This window comes from Hakea prostrata, chromosome 11, assembly GCF_041222555.1.
Source record: "Hakea prostrata isolate BN-2017 chromosome 11, UWA_Hpros_2, whole genome shotgun sequence".
In the NCBI taxonomy this organism is placed as follows: domain Eukaryota; kingdom Viridiplantae; phylum Streptophyta; class Magnoliopsida; order Proteales; family Proteaceae; genus Hakea; species Hakea prostrata.
The window spans coordinates 8,117,804-8,133,449 of record NC_142610.1 but is presented as its reverse complement, the minus strand read 5'-3'; the positions used below and the strand labels follow the sequence as shown (position 1 = coordinate 8,133,449).

Sequence of the window (15,646 nt, the reverse complement as noted above, 5' to 3'; positions counted from 1 at the left end):
ATTAAGCCGTTTAAATTTGATCTTATGGACATGTTAATCCATTGGTATACATTTTAAGTCCGGAATCCATTAGTTGCATTTCTTGTGAGTTGTGAGTTCTTCTACCAAAAATAAGAGTTGTGAGTTACTCTCTTCTCGTAGGAAGTTCAAGTATTGCTCATAGAAAATTGAAGAATCACTTAGAACAGAGTTTATAGGGTTTTTACTAAATTTGTTAATCAAATGGATCTTTAGATTTTCTAACCCAGACCGCAGTTGTTTGTGTAGGTTTAGGGTTTGCTTTGATAGGGAGGAATGTGGGTAAATTTTGTAAATTTAAGAAACATAAAGATGAATAATTGTAATTTTTTTTTTTTTTTTTTGGTCTGAATTTCATCCGGGCCAGCTTGCGCACACCTTTGATTACATCCTTATAGGGAGCTTTGTCATTTGCAAGGGTCGAACGCATGACCTCTCCACTGAGAAGTATGGATTTTTTTTTTTTTTTTTTGTAGAAGTATGGATCTTACCACTCTATTAATCCTGCATTGACGAATAATTGTAATATTTAAAATTTGTTAAATGAGCAAATAAATTTCAACCAGGTGGTTTTTTTTTTTAAAGACAGCTGTTAGCTTCTAACGCCTGCAAAGATAAATATAATCCCCCCTTCTCTCACAAAACACGATTGACAGAAAACGTTCTCTTCACTAATACCATTACCCTCTAGATTTCAAAAAAAATACCAAAAAAACTAGAATCTTTCTTTTATCCTAAGGACTCAAATGTCATTTTATTCCTCTTCCCTCAAGACTCGAAACCCTAAACCTCAAATCCAATCCATCCTCCTCTAGCCTCCCCCCATCATCTAGAACCCTTCGATCCGCCATGGATGTTGACACCTAGCAAATTAGTTCAAGATTTATTACATATGTTGTCTATAAAGGTCGAACCCACAACCTCTTCACTAAGAGGTATGAGTCTTACCAATGGACCAACCTTGCATTGGCAACTTTTTAATTTCAATGAAAGGTAAAATGGAAATTACATATTCAACTTAACTTTCACTTAACACCATTAGAAAGTAAAGGGGGCAATAGTAATTTCATAAAGAACAAAGTTTGATTAGTAATTAAGCTATAATACAGGAGGGCAACAGTAATTATCCCTAATAATGATTGAACAATACCTTTTAACTTAAGAAATTTGAATGTAATTTGAATAATAATACTTGACACTGTATGAATTAAAGTTATCCAGTATTTTCAATTCCAATATAACAATGCTTCCTAAGTATTTTCATTCCATTATACTTCTTCTGTTTTTTAGAATGGAGAAGGCAATACCTAAGGCTCTTTTTGGTATCAATTCTCATTCTCTATTATGCCTATTTAAAATAAATAAGTACAAGAATTCATTTTTGATCAAGAATGAAAAATGGTTTGGTGAATTTTATCGAAAATAAATTATGAAATGGAAAATAAGTTTGGTGTCAAGATAAAAAATTGTTAAAAATGATAGTAAACAAGTGAGAAGAGAAGGAAAAAGTATGGTTGTTATAAAATAATGTGTATTGACTATTTTACCCTCATCTTACTTATAGAACTTTAAGTAAACTTACACAAATGAAGATAATGAAATTCTCATCATAATCCATAATGGACAAAAAGTTCATTATGGATTTTGGGGTTTTCTATTATTTTAAATAAAAATAAAATTCAGATAGATGCCAAACAATTTAAAATAATGTTTCTCATATTGACATGATAATTGATACCAAAAGGCCTGTGACACCGTGCACCCCGATTAACTCAGGGGTGCCATAGATAATTTCCCTAAATGTTATAATTGTTATCACAGAAAACAACTACATAAACACTTTTGAGTATAATGCTGTCAAAACCTTTGGGTGCAGAAAACAACTTGTCAATTTGCACTGGCAGCATGGAGAGATTCAAAATAATCCTCAGCTTTGTTGAGAGGCAAGTGTTAAAGTAAGGGAAGACATAATACCTTTAACCTGCAAGGGATAAATTTAGCATGAATTTTTCAACTGAAAGGAGTCTTGATTTAGTTGCATTTCTTCATAAGAATGTGCCTTCAGAGCATTTAAATGTCTAGTGGCAGAAGCAAAATTCTTTGATATGTAGGTGGTATTTTAGGATTCCCAGGTAGGATGATTGAGAGAGTGAAGGAATACAAACTGTTTCTGTTTGGGTCTGTGAGTAGTTGGGATCAAGTCCTCCTACAAGAACACAGTTGGACACCTTGAGCCGAATAAACGGAATCCACCAGAGCTGGTTCTGACATGGTTGGTGCCATATGCTCGGACGAGATGTGCCATTCAGCATTTTCAAGCAGGGAGCTAAGCCAGGGGCAGGGACTTCAGTTTTACTATCTTTTGACTTCCTTGGTATGTATTCTTTTCATTCTGCATTTCTCATGTGCTTTTCAAATTTGCTGTAAAAAAGATTCACTTAGAAGATACAGCAACAAAGCAACTGAAGGATAAACAACACAAAATGCATGTCCCCAATCCATGTTGCACAGAGTAGAACTTCGGCGAAGGATGCAATGTTGAAACTTTCTCAAATTCTGAACTTGTCAACTAAATTTTCTATCCTCCACTTTCTTTTGAATCTCTTTTTACTCACTTGAGTGATACAAATATTACAGGGTGAAAGAAAAAAGCTCAAAGCACCTAGGAGGCAGGAAAGAAGAAGGAAAAACAAAATCTACTAATCTACTGATCTACTAATGGAATAAAAGTACAAAATTTCCACCCCAAAAATATAAAATTTACACTCAGGAAGCATGTCACTATCTTTGACGACTATAGTGAAAACTGGTAAGTTGTTAGCCATCTCCAGCAGTCACCCGAGCATTCTAATTGCTAAGTGTGGCCATGCCCCTTTATGCAAAGTTTCTTTCAGTTGCATGAGATGGATCCTGAGGCTGTTTTCCTCCATCTGTTATAAGCAAAAAAATCAGGTCATATGACTACTTAAGAGGATAGCTTTACCATCAGAACAGTCTCAAAGTTGTTCAACATACCAACCAGAATTTGAAACTATACAGTTTGGAGTCAACACATGTTTGAATTCTATTTTCTCATTTATGTCTGAAGGTTTAATTACATGTCAGCTACACTTTTCAGTGTTATCCAATATTATTGTATATATGTTGCCTTTTAGGTAGTTTACTTCTTGTTATTAGTAGCAGTTGCTGAAAGGGGTTTGATTGTCAGGCTGTAGTTAAGATGATGGTCTCTCTCATTCCCAAGTCCCCTATGATCTGAGGAATGTAGTGGAGGATCTGTCTTCCTCTTTGGAGTTTTGTAGTTTTTTTATTCCTAGAGAGTGTGATACTATTGCACATTCTCTGGATAGTTTGTGCTACAGCTAAAAAGTTTATAATTCTGAACTAAGTTCTTATTTTGGTGACTGAAGTCATGACTCAATCCAATCATTGGAACAGAGTGAAACTTGCAACAGTTGATTGCTACCATTCAAGCTTCAATCAATCAAAGGCTGATCATGCTTCTCAGTACTGGTTTGGCTTGAACCTTAAATCACTATTTCTGTCCTTATCTTCTATTTTCTGTTTGTGGATTAATTGGGCTTAAGTCACCCTTGACTTAGTTTATATTAAGAATGCTTAGTTGGACCAGTTCTTTAACTAAATATTCATTCATTTAGTATTGGGGAAGGTCCGGGGGAGGACAGGAGTTGAAAGACAATTTCATCCTTGGAAAGCTAAATAAATTCTTTCTTTATCAAGTCTAAATGGGTACCGTAATAAATTCTTACACAATTGGGGGCTTCAATTATAAATTGTCCAGTGCTGTTAGGACAGAAAATATATTTGGATATTTTCAAACCATGTTTTTTTGTGGGTCCAAACAAGTGTTACTGCATCAAGGAAGCTTCAAATTTTAAAGCCCAGGATATCAACTACTAGAACCAACATAGGTTCATTTATTTTGGTATCAGGGAAGGGGGAGGGAGGAGGGGAGACTGTTTCATCCTCGGCAAGCTTAAGGGGTTCTTGCTTTTTCCAGTTTAGAGGAACACTTGTAAACAGTACTCAGAGGGAGGACTGAATGGTCGCTTTAAATGATACACTGCCTTACTTGACTGTGGGGTTAAATAATCATTAATCAGTAGCAGTCGTGTTAGGTTAGAGAAATTTACTTGGATGTTTCATATTGTTGAACAGGATTGTATTGTTTCTATAAAGAAGCTCCGTAATAAGTAGCAAAGCCAGTTTAAACTTTTTTTTTTTTTTACCTGCATTGCCATCGTTGAAGCCAAAAGATATCTGCACTTGTCAAGCACAGTTCTCCCCTGAGCTGCTACACCAGCAAGTTCAGAAACTAGATGCCTCATCTCCTCCACCTATTATAGAAATGGATAAATTCAGAGTCTACCATCTGATGTTTGATGTTAAAAGAACATGATTAGAACCATCAACTATCATTCCACCTAGAAATCTAATGTTGCAAGCAATATTGTGGTTATGGAGTTAGATGAAAATCACCGGCTAACTTGCTCCATTGAAGTTCTTATGAACGATGGAGAAACAGTAGCACCACCAATTCAAATAACTATGCTACGTGTGTCATCTATAAAGCAAACAGAATCAAAAGAAATAGAGGGACATATTACATCATAAAAACAAATTTAGGGAGTTCTTATGCTTGTGGCCGTGATCTACAATCCTTAGGCTCTGGGTTTAGTTCAGTAATAACCAACTCAATTAAGAAGAGATCTCTAAGATGGAGATGGTGTTGAAAAATTGCAAGGTGGAGACTTGTTAGAAATATGGCTTTTGTCAGTCATCAGAAGTGACTCATTAAGCATTCAACATGTGAGAAAGATATAAGAGGCCACAAAGAGGTCAAACTTAAATCCAAGGTAGTAAGAGCGCATGATCTAGGTAACCTGACAGTAGGCTTATTTTGTGAAATAAGCCCCATTTGGTGGATCTGCATCACAACTTTTGTGAATTGTTCTCTAATATTCTGACCATCAAGCAGAATTTGAATTAACCTGATTCTCTATTGATATTCAATTTGGTCAACCCTTTTGAAACTGCAAAAATGATTGGCAAGTGAAGACTAGGATAAGAATAAGATACAAGACAGCATGACTCACACTTGACAGCAGAGAATATATAGAGGAACTCATTGCCTGCATCACATCAAGAGCTGAACAAATAGCATCCTTTATGGTGATGGCATCAGCCTGTAAAGGTACAAAATTGATTTAGGTTCAAACCATTTGAGACTCTGTATTTCACATTTTGATGAATCTATCACAAAGCATACCCTTGCCCCTCCAGAAACAGGAATTCGGAGAGTACAAGCCTCTAAAGATTCAATTGCCCCAGCTAAGGAACCAAGATGATCTCGTTCAAGTAGAGCCCAATCTTCAAGGTACGCCATCTGCAACAATCATTTTTTTACACCAACTGTTTAAAATATGACAAATTTCTCACAACAAAGTAATTAAAAACTTATGAAAGATGCATTCCCATCTGAAAGCAGCTTATGGATTTCCGTACTCACTACAAGTACAGTGCGACATATCTAAGAGAAGATTTTCATTGGTTCCTAGAACTAAAGATTCAACTTTGAGGAGTTGTCAAGCATATTTTCAAATCAGTATGGATTCCAAATGAAATTTATTCCCAATCTTATATTTCATTGGCATATGCTTAGCCCCCCCCCCCCCCCACACACACACACACCACACAAACAAAAAAAGAAGAAGAAGAAGAAAAAGAAAAAGAACCTTCAATCCTTTAATGGGGAAGCTCTGTATATTGTTGGTCTATTTTGTAAATGAACAAATTGAGAATCTTTCACAAGCAAGAACAAAGAGAAAATTTTGGTGGGTGGTACAACCACAATATTGTTTTGGCAAGGCCACCATGAAAGGGAAACATACTGCCAATGAAGAAGGGAAGAGGGAAGTTCTTTTAGGCTTTTGACAATGTTTTCTCCTTAGTCCTCACTATTAAGTTGGTGATATAAGTTGCATCTTGTATTCTTTGTAAGCAGCCAAAACACCCCTGCCACCTTCCACCACCCAAAATAACAGTTGAAGATATAAAATAGGAGTGAGGGTAGCTGAAATGAAAGGGAAAAGAGAAAGATAAACACATTAGCGAAAAAGTGACCTTACTTGTTCATTCAGAATGGAGCTAAGCTTCATCTCTTGCCACAACTGTTGAAGGCTAATCCTTTTTGTTGTGACACAATCCCGAAATTCTGAAGTAGTTCTCCACACATTAAAAAGTGTTTTCTGTTTGGACATGTTTACAGTACAACATCACATCCTGGAATTTTATAATAATTTATCAACCATAAGAATATATTGACAGTATACTGCCACAAGACATACCCATTTGCATTTAATAAGACTGATACAAAGAAATATAAAAGGAAAAAAGGCTACTGCAAATTCTAGATGTGACCGAATTAATATTAACTTGAGCTTGTGTTTAATCTTTGAAGAAATCTGTAAGGCTGTATCAGCAAAATAAGAAAGCCATCTATATACAGAGCAGAGCTTTTGATGACAGCAAACTTCCAGGTTCTTCATAATGATATTGTTGGATAAGAAAAATCAGACAGAGCATTATGGATACAACTTCAGGAAGTCATCTATAATACCTTTCATTCCTTTTTCTTTTAACCATATTCATGTCATATAACTAAGAAAAATAAAATACATACAAAGTGGGAAAATGTATATAGAAGCCAGAGTAAGAAGAGGGGGGAATAGAACAGAAAAGGAGAAACAAAATTTCCACAACAGCATCAAGGACCACAAATTCGATGTGTCATCAGGTTATATACAGCAGAGCTTTTGTATGACAGGAGAAAATGATAGACATTAAGGTTAATAGAAAACAAAAGACGCTATAAAGAATACAATCCATTGAAAAGTCAAAAGTAGGGGATAACAGAGAGTATCATTAATGCTTATCCTTCCTTTTTTTTACCATATTCCTGTCTTATAACTAGGTAACAAAGCAAAATAGGTAAAAGAAAAAACTACATTTAGAAGCCAGAGTTAGAAGAGGGAGGAAAGGAAAATAACAAAAGAAACACAATTTCCAAGACAGACATCAAAGGACCACGTATCAACATGTCATCAAGGCTCATACAGCAGAACTCTGGTATGAAAGGAATACATGATAGACATTAAGATTATTGGGAAACAAAAGATGTTATGAAGAAGAGAAATTATTGAAACATCCAAAGTAGGGGACAACAGAACCATTTTACCAATGGATGGGATTTTAAGAGACTCAGAAATTGAAAAGGGATTTCATATGGATAAAGATTGATATTTCTTTCACTAAAGTACAATACAAGTGTATGATCCAAGGTTTGGATAGCTGAAAGTTTTCCATGTAACGAATTGTCATTCAAAGGGGGAAATAATCGATCAATCCCAGTCAGGTTTAGAGCCAAGGTTCCAACTTATCTAAGGCAAAGCTGATACATATGATTTTAAGCATATAGCTCAATGTGGGAGGAGTAGAGATTAGGATTTATGTGAATGATAAAAATTCTAGAGGTTGAAGCTAAAATTTTCATGCTTTGGTGGAAGTCAAGCATGACATATTATCCCTTGGGATACAGCTAAAAATTTCCAACTTATCTAGAAGGAAGCAGATACATATATGACTTTTGAGTATATAGCTCAATGTTACTAACTGTTTTTGGAAAATTACATTTCAGAGTAGAGAATAGGAACCAATGTGAATCAACCACGTACTTGGTCTTGAAGCTAAAATTCTCCGGTTACAGTAGAAGTCAAGCATTGATATATTATCCCTGGTGAAGCTACAAGGTACTAATTGCATTTGGTTAATCACATTTTACAATGTTGGGTAGCAGAAATCTTAGGATATTCACAGGACTTTCCAGATTCTCTCATCAACCATTGGAAATGGACCCCTAATAGCAGTTCAGCTCACCATAACCTATAGTTACCTACATTGATCTCTTGCTGGGTCAATGTGGAAATGACAAAAATATGTTGGTTTCTACACTACATAGCATTATACACATTTTGAGAATCTATTTTGTAAGACAACTTCATATACACAACTAGTCCTCAAGAAACCAAGCTGCCTGATTTACAACTCATTTTAGATGGCTTAAGTCTTCAGATACCAAGTTACAAGCTTGCTTCTCATTTTAGGTGATTCATCTCAACCTCTTAGGTGGGGCCTGGTAGGCAAAAGCATCTACATCGAAGATTTTTGTGAAACACCGATGAAGAAAAGTTAGCCATTATGGTATGATTGATGTAGCAAGGAAACACCAACCAACATAGCCACTTGGTACTAGGTACCATCGTAGATCAGATTATTGACAATCTAATGTTACAAGGACCTCAACATTAACAGCTCTTGGATGGAACCCCCCTCCCCCCACCCCAAAATAACTGTACACAGCTATCATTAACCTGACACGAAAGCTAGTTATCTCTCAAGCTCAAAGATCATGTTTAATAAGGACAATTTAAACCATCAAAACGGGAATACGTAAAATCATATTATGCTATAGTTTGGTATTTTCAGGAAAAGAATATCTGTATACTGAAAGTCTGAAACCTGCTCTCAGGATTTTTACCGGGCATGGCTTTCTTATATATTATCATATAGAAGGAAGTATCAAATTGATTACTTAAATGCAACGTTACAATTTCCCAGGACAAATTGAGGAGCAAGAGAAAATGTAGTTTGGTTGTGGTGAGGAATCCAGAGGAAGTAGTAATGGGCATGACAAAGCCAAAACAAGCTTGTAAAGCCACATGCAATGAATGTATTTGATAACCAAGACCATAGCATCGCAAAGTAATGATATGGAGAGAAAAAAGTAGAGTGTTCTACAGACACCATTCATGTAAGGAGCCCCTACCTCTGCTGTCATTTTCTGAACGGAGAATGCTGCATCTGCTCGGGCATTTGTAAAGCGCCACTGCAAATACCTATTGTACAGAAGCCGCAGCTTATGAGCGTCTTCTACATGGTTTATTGTTTTCTTTCCTTTTCTGACATCAGCAACAAAGCTGAGAACAGAGGAGGAATTGCTGGATCCTCTTGTCAATGACCCAATTGAAGGAGAAGGGCTTGGTGGCCTTGTCCTGGATGGGCTGAGCATTGCTCTGTGTACGGTAGATTGTGGTACTGAGGCCTTGCTTGGTGAGGGAAGGCGAGTCGACCCAGGAACAGGCGATGACTGGGTTCTACTGGAACGACCAACTCTGTCTTCTGTACTTGAAGAAATGACAGAACACGTCTCAATCTCCACTCTTCTACTCGCATCATTAGTGGAAGACTTCTCTAGGGTTCTCCTCAGTGGAGAAGCTCCTCGTCCTGCAGAGGTTAATGAAGAAGCTTTGCTGCTCTTGTCTGTAAGATCCGTGCTTTTGATTGAAGACACATTCCTTCCTGTTCTACTGGGCCATCGTTGTTGATCTACTGCTCTGGCAGACAAATTATCCACAGGCTTCGAATTCTCTGACTGATCTGAGGTGTTCTTCCCTCTGAGAGGAGTCCTTTTCCTCTCAGGTGTTACCTTACGAAGAGAAGGTGTTTCAGCCTGTTTTTCTCTCTTAGTGATAGGAAGAGAGAATGTGTCAGACTGGAAAGAGACGGACAAGCTTCGCATCGTAGAGGGCCACAAACCCTCTGGTGTTCGACCAGTCATCACTCTTCTGGAAGAAACTTGCATTTCTGTGGAAGACTCTTGGATTGGAGTGGAAGGCCTTGATGGTGATGGAGGTGCAGAGGGTCTCCTCCTGTCTGCCGACTGGGATCGCTTAGACAATGAAGGTGATGTAGCAGAAGGACGAGTAACACTGGGTGAAGGGCATCTTCTGGGGGGAACAACTGTGGACAGAGGAGACGCGCTCCCTGCCTTGTACCTTGATACAACTTCCTTCGTTTTTGGCCTGCTAGTGACTGCATAGTTCTTCTCAGATGGAACCAAGGGTGGTCTTACTGTTTCCTCTGTTTTCCCTTTCCATAGTCTCTGCTTTGCTTCACAAACATCTATCCACCCCATCTAAGCACATTGATTGGTCCTTCATATATCTATCACTACACAGGCTTTTGTGAATCCCCCTTTGAAGAAATGGCACAAAATACCCAAAATGAAGATCGCCTTTCTCTGCAAAACCACACAAAAAAAAAATTAATGAAAGAAGCAAAAGAAGGAATCCTTAAAAGAGAATAACTGGAAATGACACCTCTTTACAGCCACCTGGATCTGGTTAAAGAATTAAACTCTGCAACACAACCCAGTGCAAATTGTTTCTCGGTTTGGTCACGAGTTAACCCAATCCAACAAGATAATCAGGAGTTTGTGTTGTTGCAGAGACAACTGGAGAAGGCTGCGGAGCTTGTTAAACGGTTATCACTCGGTTAATAACTAACTAGAGATACAAAAGAGAAGCCCGTTGGATAACAAGACAGTAAGGAATAGAGACGTTAGAGCAAATGCATTCCTTTTTCGCTCTTTCTGTCCTTCTCACGAGAATGGCATGGTCGGCTGGGCTCTCTTTCAAGTCATTTTCAGGAAGGAAATCAATGCAACTGATGAAGTAATGAACAATGAAAGATCTAAACCTTTCTGGGTAGAGATGAAAAATCTTGTAATAACACCAGCAGCAGGTGAAAGGTTACAAGAGATTGATTAGAACTGGAGGGAAATTAATAATTAAGGGAAACAGACACTTTCTCTTGAGATCCACCGCAACGCAAGCAGAGATTAAAAAGGTTCCAAGGTAGGTATTCTGAATAGAAAATCATAAACTTCATTAATGGAGCTTTGTTTGTTTCCAGATTTAATGTTTTCCGTTTACGGGTGCATCTTTGTACGATTTGAAGGTTTTTCTAGTTGCAGATTCTATGGTTTCTAGACTTATGGGGAGCAACATCGACGTCCACGTGCAGGGGAGATCATTGTCCATCCCTATGAATTCACAGTTTCCTGTAAAAACTAAACTCTTAAAAATTTGAAGGAAACATTGAGAATCTAAAACTAGACAAAGTTCTGGTATTATTTAAAGATCTCAATTTAATAATGTTTATGTTTTGACTCTTTTGATCTATCAGAAGAAACAGAAACCATAACTGATGATGGATAGAGAAAATTAATTAAATCACAATTTTACAAATTTACTCGTTCGCTGTGTTTTGAATCTTTTCCATTCCTAATTTTCAGGAAAATTGAATGAACAGTACAGAATTCATCAAATTCGAAACAAAAGAATCTCAACAAATCCATCCAAATTCAATTAAAACTCACAGAATTCTTACAAGATATTGTCTATTATTGCTTATAAGTGATAGATTAAGAACTCACCTCGGCTTAAACCCTAGCAGATTTTTCTTTAGCAAGTCCAAACGGACAACCACCAGATCACAATTTCAACAAATGCCTTTTGACCCTTCGCTACTCTCGAGGAAAATCATGATTTCTCAAATGTACATTTAATGACATCAAACTTCACAAATTCGATCAGAATATATCTCTTTTTCCTTCTTTTCATCCACCAAGTCCCAGCATGGCATGACACCTAAACGATAAAAGCTTAATATCAAACCAATAATTCTTCAACTAAATTGAATTTCTTACAGGGAGAAGAAGAAGACTTCTCCTGGAACTGCACCCGAAAGCAACAAAGTGAAAATCAAAGAAATTAAGGATTAAAGAGACGAACAGATTAAGAAAGAATTTCAGTTAAAAAGACGTTGGAAGGCATCACTTTATGGACGTTGTTTTCGCGCCACCAACTCTTTAATACCGTTGTTAAGCAAAGATTATTTTTCACGCTTAAAGAGCGAAGTGATATGACGTTATTATCCCTTTGTGACCCTTGATTGATGTAATGTATCGGTTTGAGCCATATCTGTATTTACCCGATACTGATGTGTGGCGTATCGGTACGAATCAAGGGTAAAATCCAGATTAAGGCTTTATTAACTGTAGCTTTTTATCAATACATTTTGTCTTTCACAAATATAAAAAATAATAAAATAATAAAAAGGTATTGGTTAACATTTGACAAAACCCTTGGATCGGTATTGATATTCGTAGTGGTACCCTAGGATCGCAATTCACTGAACCGTAACTCTAATAAGTACCAAATCAGCTCCATTACCAAAATTCTCAATCCTCATGTGACAAAGTTTTAAAGTCCCGGTGTTGAGTATTGTATCATGCTAGTCAATACATTTTAGTACAAACCAATGTGTCCCGGAAAGGAAAAAAATAAACAAAAGAGAAAGAAATGCATTGGATGTATCATATTAGTTGAGTCCAGTACGGATATGTGTCGTGAAATACTTAAATCTGTCTCCTTCTTCCATGCTTAATTAAGACTACTTGAAAAGTACTAAAGCACAATTTAGAACCGAAAATTGATAGCCGTTAGATTGGAATAAGTTGGTGCAAATTAGAGGATAGATGGGTGTCTAAGCATTGATTGGATTGCACACCAAACGTCATTATGTTTGGCCCAAATAGGTTAGTTCAACCAGCTAAAGCTCTTCTATTACATTTTGGCTCTAATGAGGTTAGTACTCTTAACAACTTTTGGAGAAATTAAGAATTATATAGAAAGTTGTTAATGTCAATTCAAGCTTACAAGTTAGTTCAAGTCTAACATCATACCAAGTTTTGTTATTCATAATGAATTTAAGAGGGGGGCATCCATTTAGGGCAAGATTGTAAATTTACACACTAAAAATATAGTTATTCTACCAAGACCTAATTGCCTTGCAGATAGGATCCTCGCATTTTGCATTGATTCGAGCTCTATCACCGAAGCAGACATTTTCCAAATCATTTGTGTTTTTGCCACCATTGAAGTGCTCGAAAAAAAAGTGCTCGCCAGAGTCCCAGATTAGACATCCATAGGCTCCTTGATTTGAGGAAGAACCCTAGCTGTATCAGAGAAATTTTGTAAGAATAGAACCTGGTCATGAAATAGTAGTAGCTTGAAGTCAAAGTTAAGTATCTAATCTGACCTAACCTAGGACGACTTTATACAACCATGACCAGAGCATCATTTGCAATGTCAAGATTGATGTCGAGCTTGTTATATCCATGGACAGACATGTACTCAGGTGTAGTCGGATCGATGAAAAATCGATTCCCTGTTTCGAAGGGTATTTGGGGTCATTTGGCCTAAAATTTGACGTGTAGCCTAATTCGAAGCTAATAAATACATTGAAAATGTTTTTTTTTACCTAAAACATCACCTAATCTAAAATTTCTAATTAGCACATGTCCGGTTATATGTGGGCAAAACTGGAAGTTTAGAAAATTTATATAAATTAATGTAAATATGCAAAGAGAACACAAATACACAACTAGTAAAGAGATGTACTAAAGTTTACAAATCATTATACAATTATGTTGAGTATGGCTCATGCTTCACATATTGTTGCTGACGGACACGGGGTCCCGCTCCCTGGTGAGCTGGTGAAGGTCCGGGGAGGCTGCCCGTCGGGGGTATGGGGGTAGCACCCCCGGAGCCTGTAGAGGAGGTCCTATGTCACTTTAACAAAAATCAAACGAAAAACGAATGAAATACTATTATATATGGTGAATGTAGCGATAATATCGCCGACACAATGTACCGTGATTATAACCCTATGCCTCCAGTCTCCCTCTCCATTTCATCTCAATGTGAAAAAAGAAATAAAACAAAATATATATAAAAGATTTTACTCTATGGTATACTATTACCATTTCCAATCTTTTCTATTATTTATTCTTGCCACTATGATGTTTCATTCAAGGTTTAAAGTATCGATATCAACTATCGTATCAATCAGGTGATTTTAAGAGACGTATCGTACTGTATCGAATATTTTATCGCTCTAGTTAATGTATTTTAGTGTAATTCAATGGTGAAATGTATCGAGCTGTATTGTAATGATTGGGTCAAATATAGATACGTATCGACTAGTATCTTATAGTATCGTGGGATACTTTAAACCTTGGTTTCATCCGAGATGGGTAATTAGGTTTGAAAGAATGAATCATAAAGTTTTTTTTTTTAGGTAAGGAACCATAATGTCCAAAGTAAATAAAATTAGTGGGAAAACCAAGAAGGATGGGCATGATTGCAACCAATCAAGCCTTAAATCCTTTTCCTTTCCCTTTCTCTAACGACCCAACAACATGTTGCTACCCACTTTGTCATATTAGCCGATTCCACGACCACTACAGTCCAAACCGGGTCAAAATCAGTACAAAATGTGTAGAACCCCAAAATTGACTTGAAAACCACAATTCAGATTCCGCTTTTTAACCTCACTGTGGAGCAGAAGGTAATGTGAATATGATGTGGTTCTGGCTTCTTTTCATGAGCACCCTAATCTTCCTTGAAGAAAGTGAGAAACAAGTAAGCTTCTGTTTGGGGGGACCATCCGACATCCAATGTGCCTAGAGCTAAAATTGATTCCTGTTTACTAGTAATGCCAAACTAAGTCCATTGCATCAAATTGAAGTCAACAAGTGTTATGGTCGTTAAGGTCCAAACTCTTGAATTGGATCAGATCATTTGAACCAAACCAAGGGCTTAAGCTTAGTCCAAGATGGTTCAACTGACGAATCTCAATCATGACGCCCCTTGGAGGAGATGTTAGCTGAGAAGTCAAGAATCTCGCACCATAGTGATACACAGCTGTCATCGGGTGACTTTTCGACAAGAACAGTGCTGGCAGAAGATTTGGCGCATCCTTGCCTAAATGTCAAACCCTAGCATTAAATTCAGCATTAAATGCATTGAGTCTCATTAAAAAGACATGGATAGCCCAGAAACTTCTCATTCGCTCAAAGCCTGCCTCGAATACTGTGTACCACCGTTTTGTCCCCTAACTGAGGAATGGTGTCACATCAAGATCAACTTAACGCTGATCTCTTGATTCACCTGTGGGATCACCAGCTGTCTTAGGAACCAAGTGTATCAACTTCATGTGCAAGCTTTGTCAAAAAGCCATCTCCACCATTCATCAAGTCATCCTCATCAAAGGGCTATGACAAAATCCGTCATCAATTTAGGTATGGACCAGCTGCATATATAATCGCATTACACCCAAGTATCGGTAAGTAGACTTGAATACTTCAGACATTATTCTCTTGCATTAACTCCTGAAAAACATTATCTTCTTCATTCCCTTGAGCGTTTATTCCTCAAGGGGAGTCTCTGGTTTTCCTACCTGAACTGACTTAACCAATGGAAGTGGCTCCCGTCTCCAGAGGCGACCCACTCTCACCATTGTTTTGGTCTCAGAAACTAGACCTAGATCAAGAGAGAACTGAGGAGCTAAAAACACATTTTCACAACAACAAGAAGTCTCTTGGAAATATTCTTGACTATGGCATGTAGTTTAACTCAATTTATGGTGAAGCAGGCCGAAAAGGACCTCTCACCTAAATCTCTTCATCCATAAAAGAGTTGAACATGAAATGATTATATTGTCCTAATGGGTTGATAAGGGTTTGTTTGTTGTTTTGTATTTAGTTGTATATGGGTGTAGAATATAATTATACACCATTGTACATAGTTAATAGTATGAGCCCAAGTTTTGCTTTGATGGTCTGAATCTATTATGGTCCGCC

General features: G+C 37.1%; 1 protein-coding gene across 2 annotated transcripts; it reads right to left on the bottom strand.

Annotated features, from left to right (window-relative positions):
- Positions 1-2,106: 2,106 nt before the first annotated feature.
- LOC148999887 (AUGMIN subunit 8-like) lies at positions 2,107-11,722 on the bottom strand. Of its 2 annotated transcripts, none has more exons than XM_089139929.1 (7): positions 11,375-11,722; positions 8,924-10,177; positions 6,168-6,287; positions 5,309-5,425; positions 5,136-5,225; positions 4,269-4,376; positions 2,107-2,948 (listed from the first exon to the last, which is right to left on the bottom strand). In XM_089139929.1, exons 2-7 carry the CDS (start codon positions 10,070-10,072, stop codon positions 2,853-2,855), a joined length of 1,680 nt encoding a protein of 559 aa, XP_088996055.1. In that variant the 5' UTR covers positions 10,073-10,177; positions 11,375-11,722; the 3' UTR covers positions 2,107-2,852. The 2 variants fall into 2 exon arrangements, with proteins under 2 accessions (XP_088996055.1, XP_088996053.1); XM_089139927.1 differs by lacking the exon at positions 11,375-11,722 and adding an exon at positions 10,271-11,014.
- Between the last annotated feature and the right edge of the window lie 3,924 nt (positions 11,723-15,646).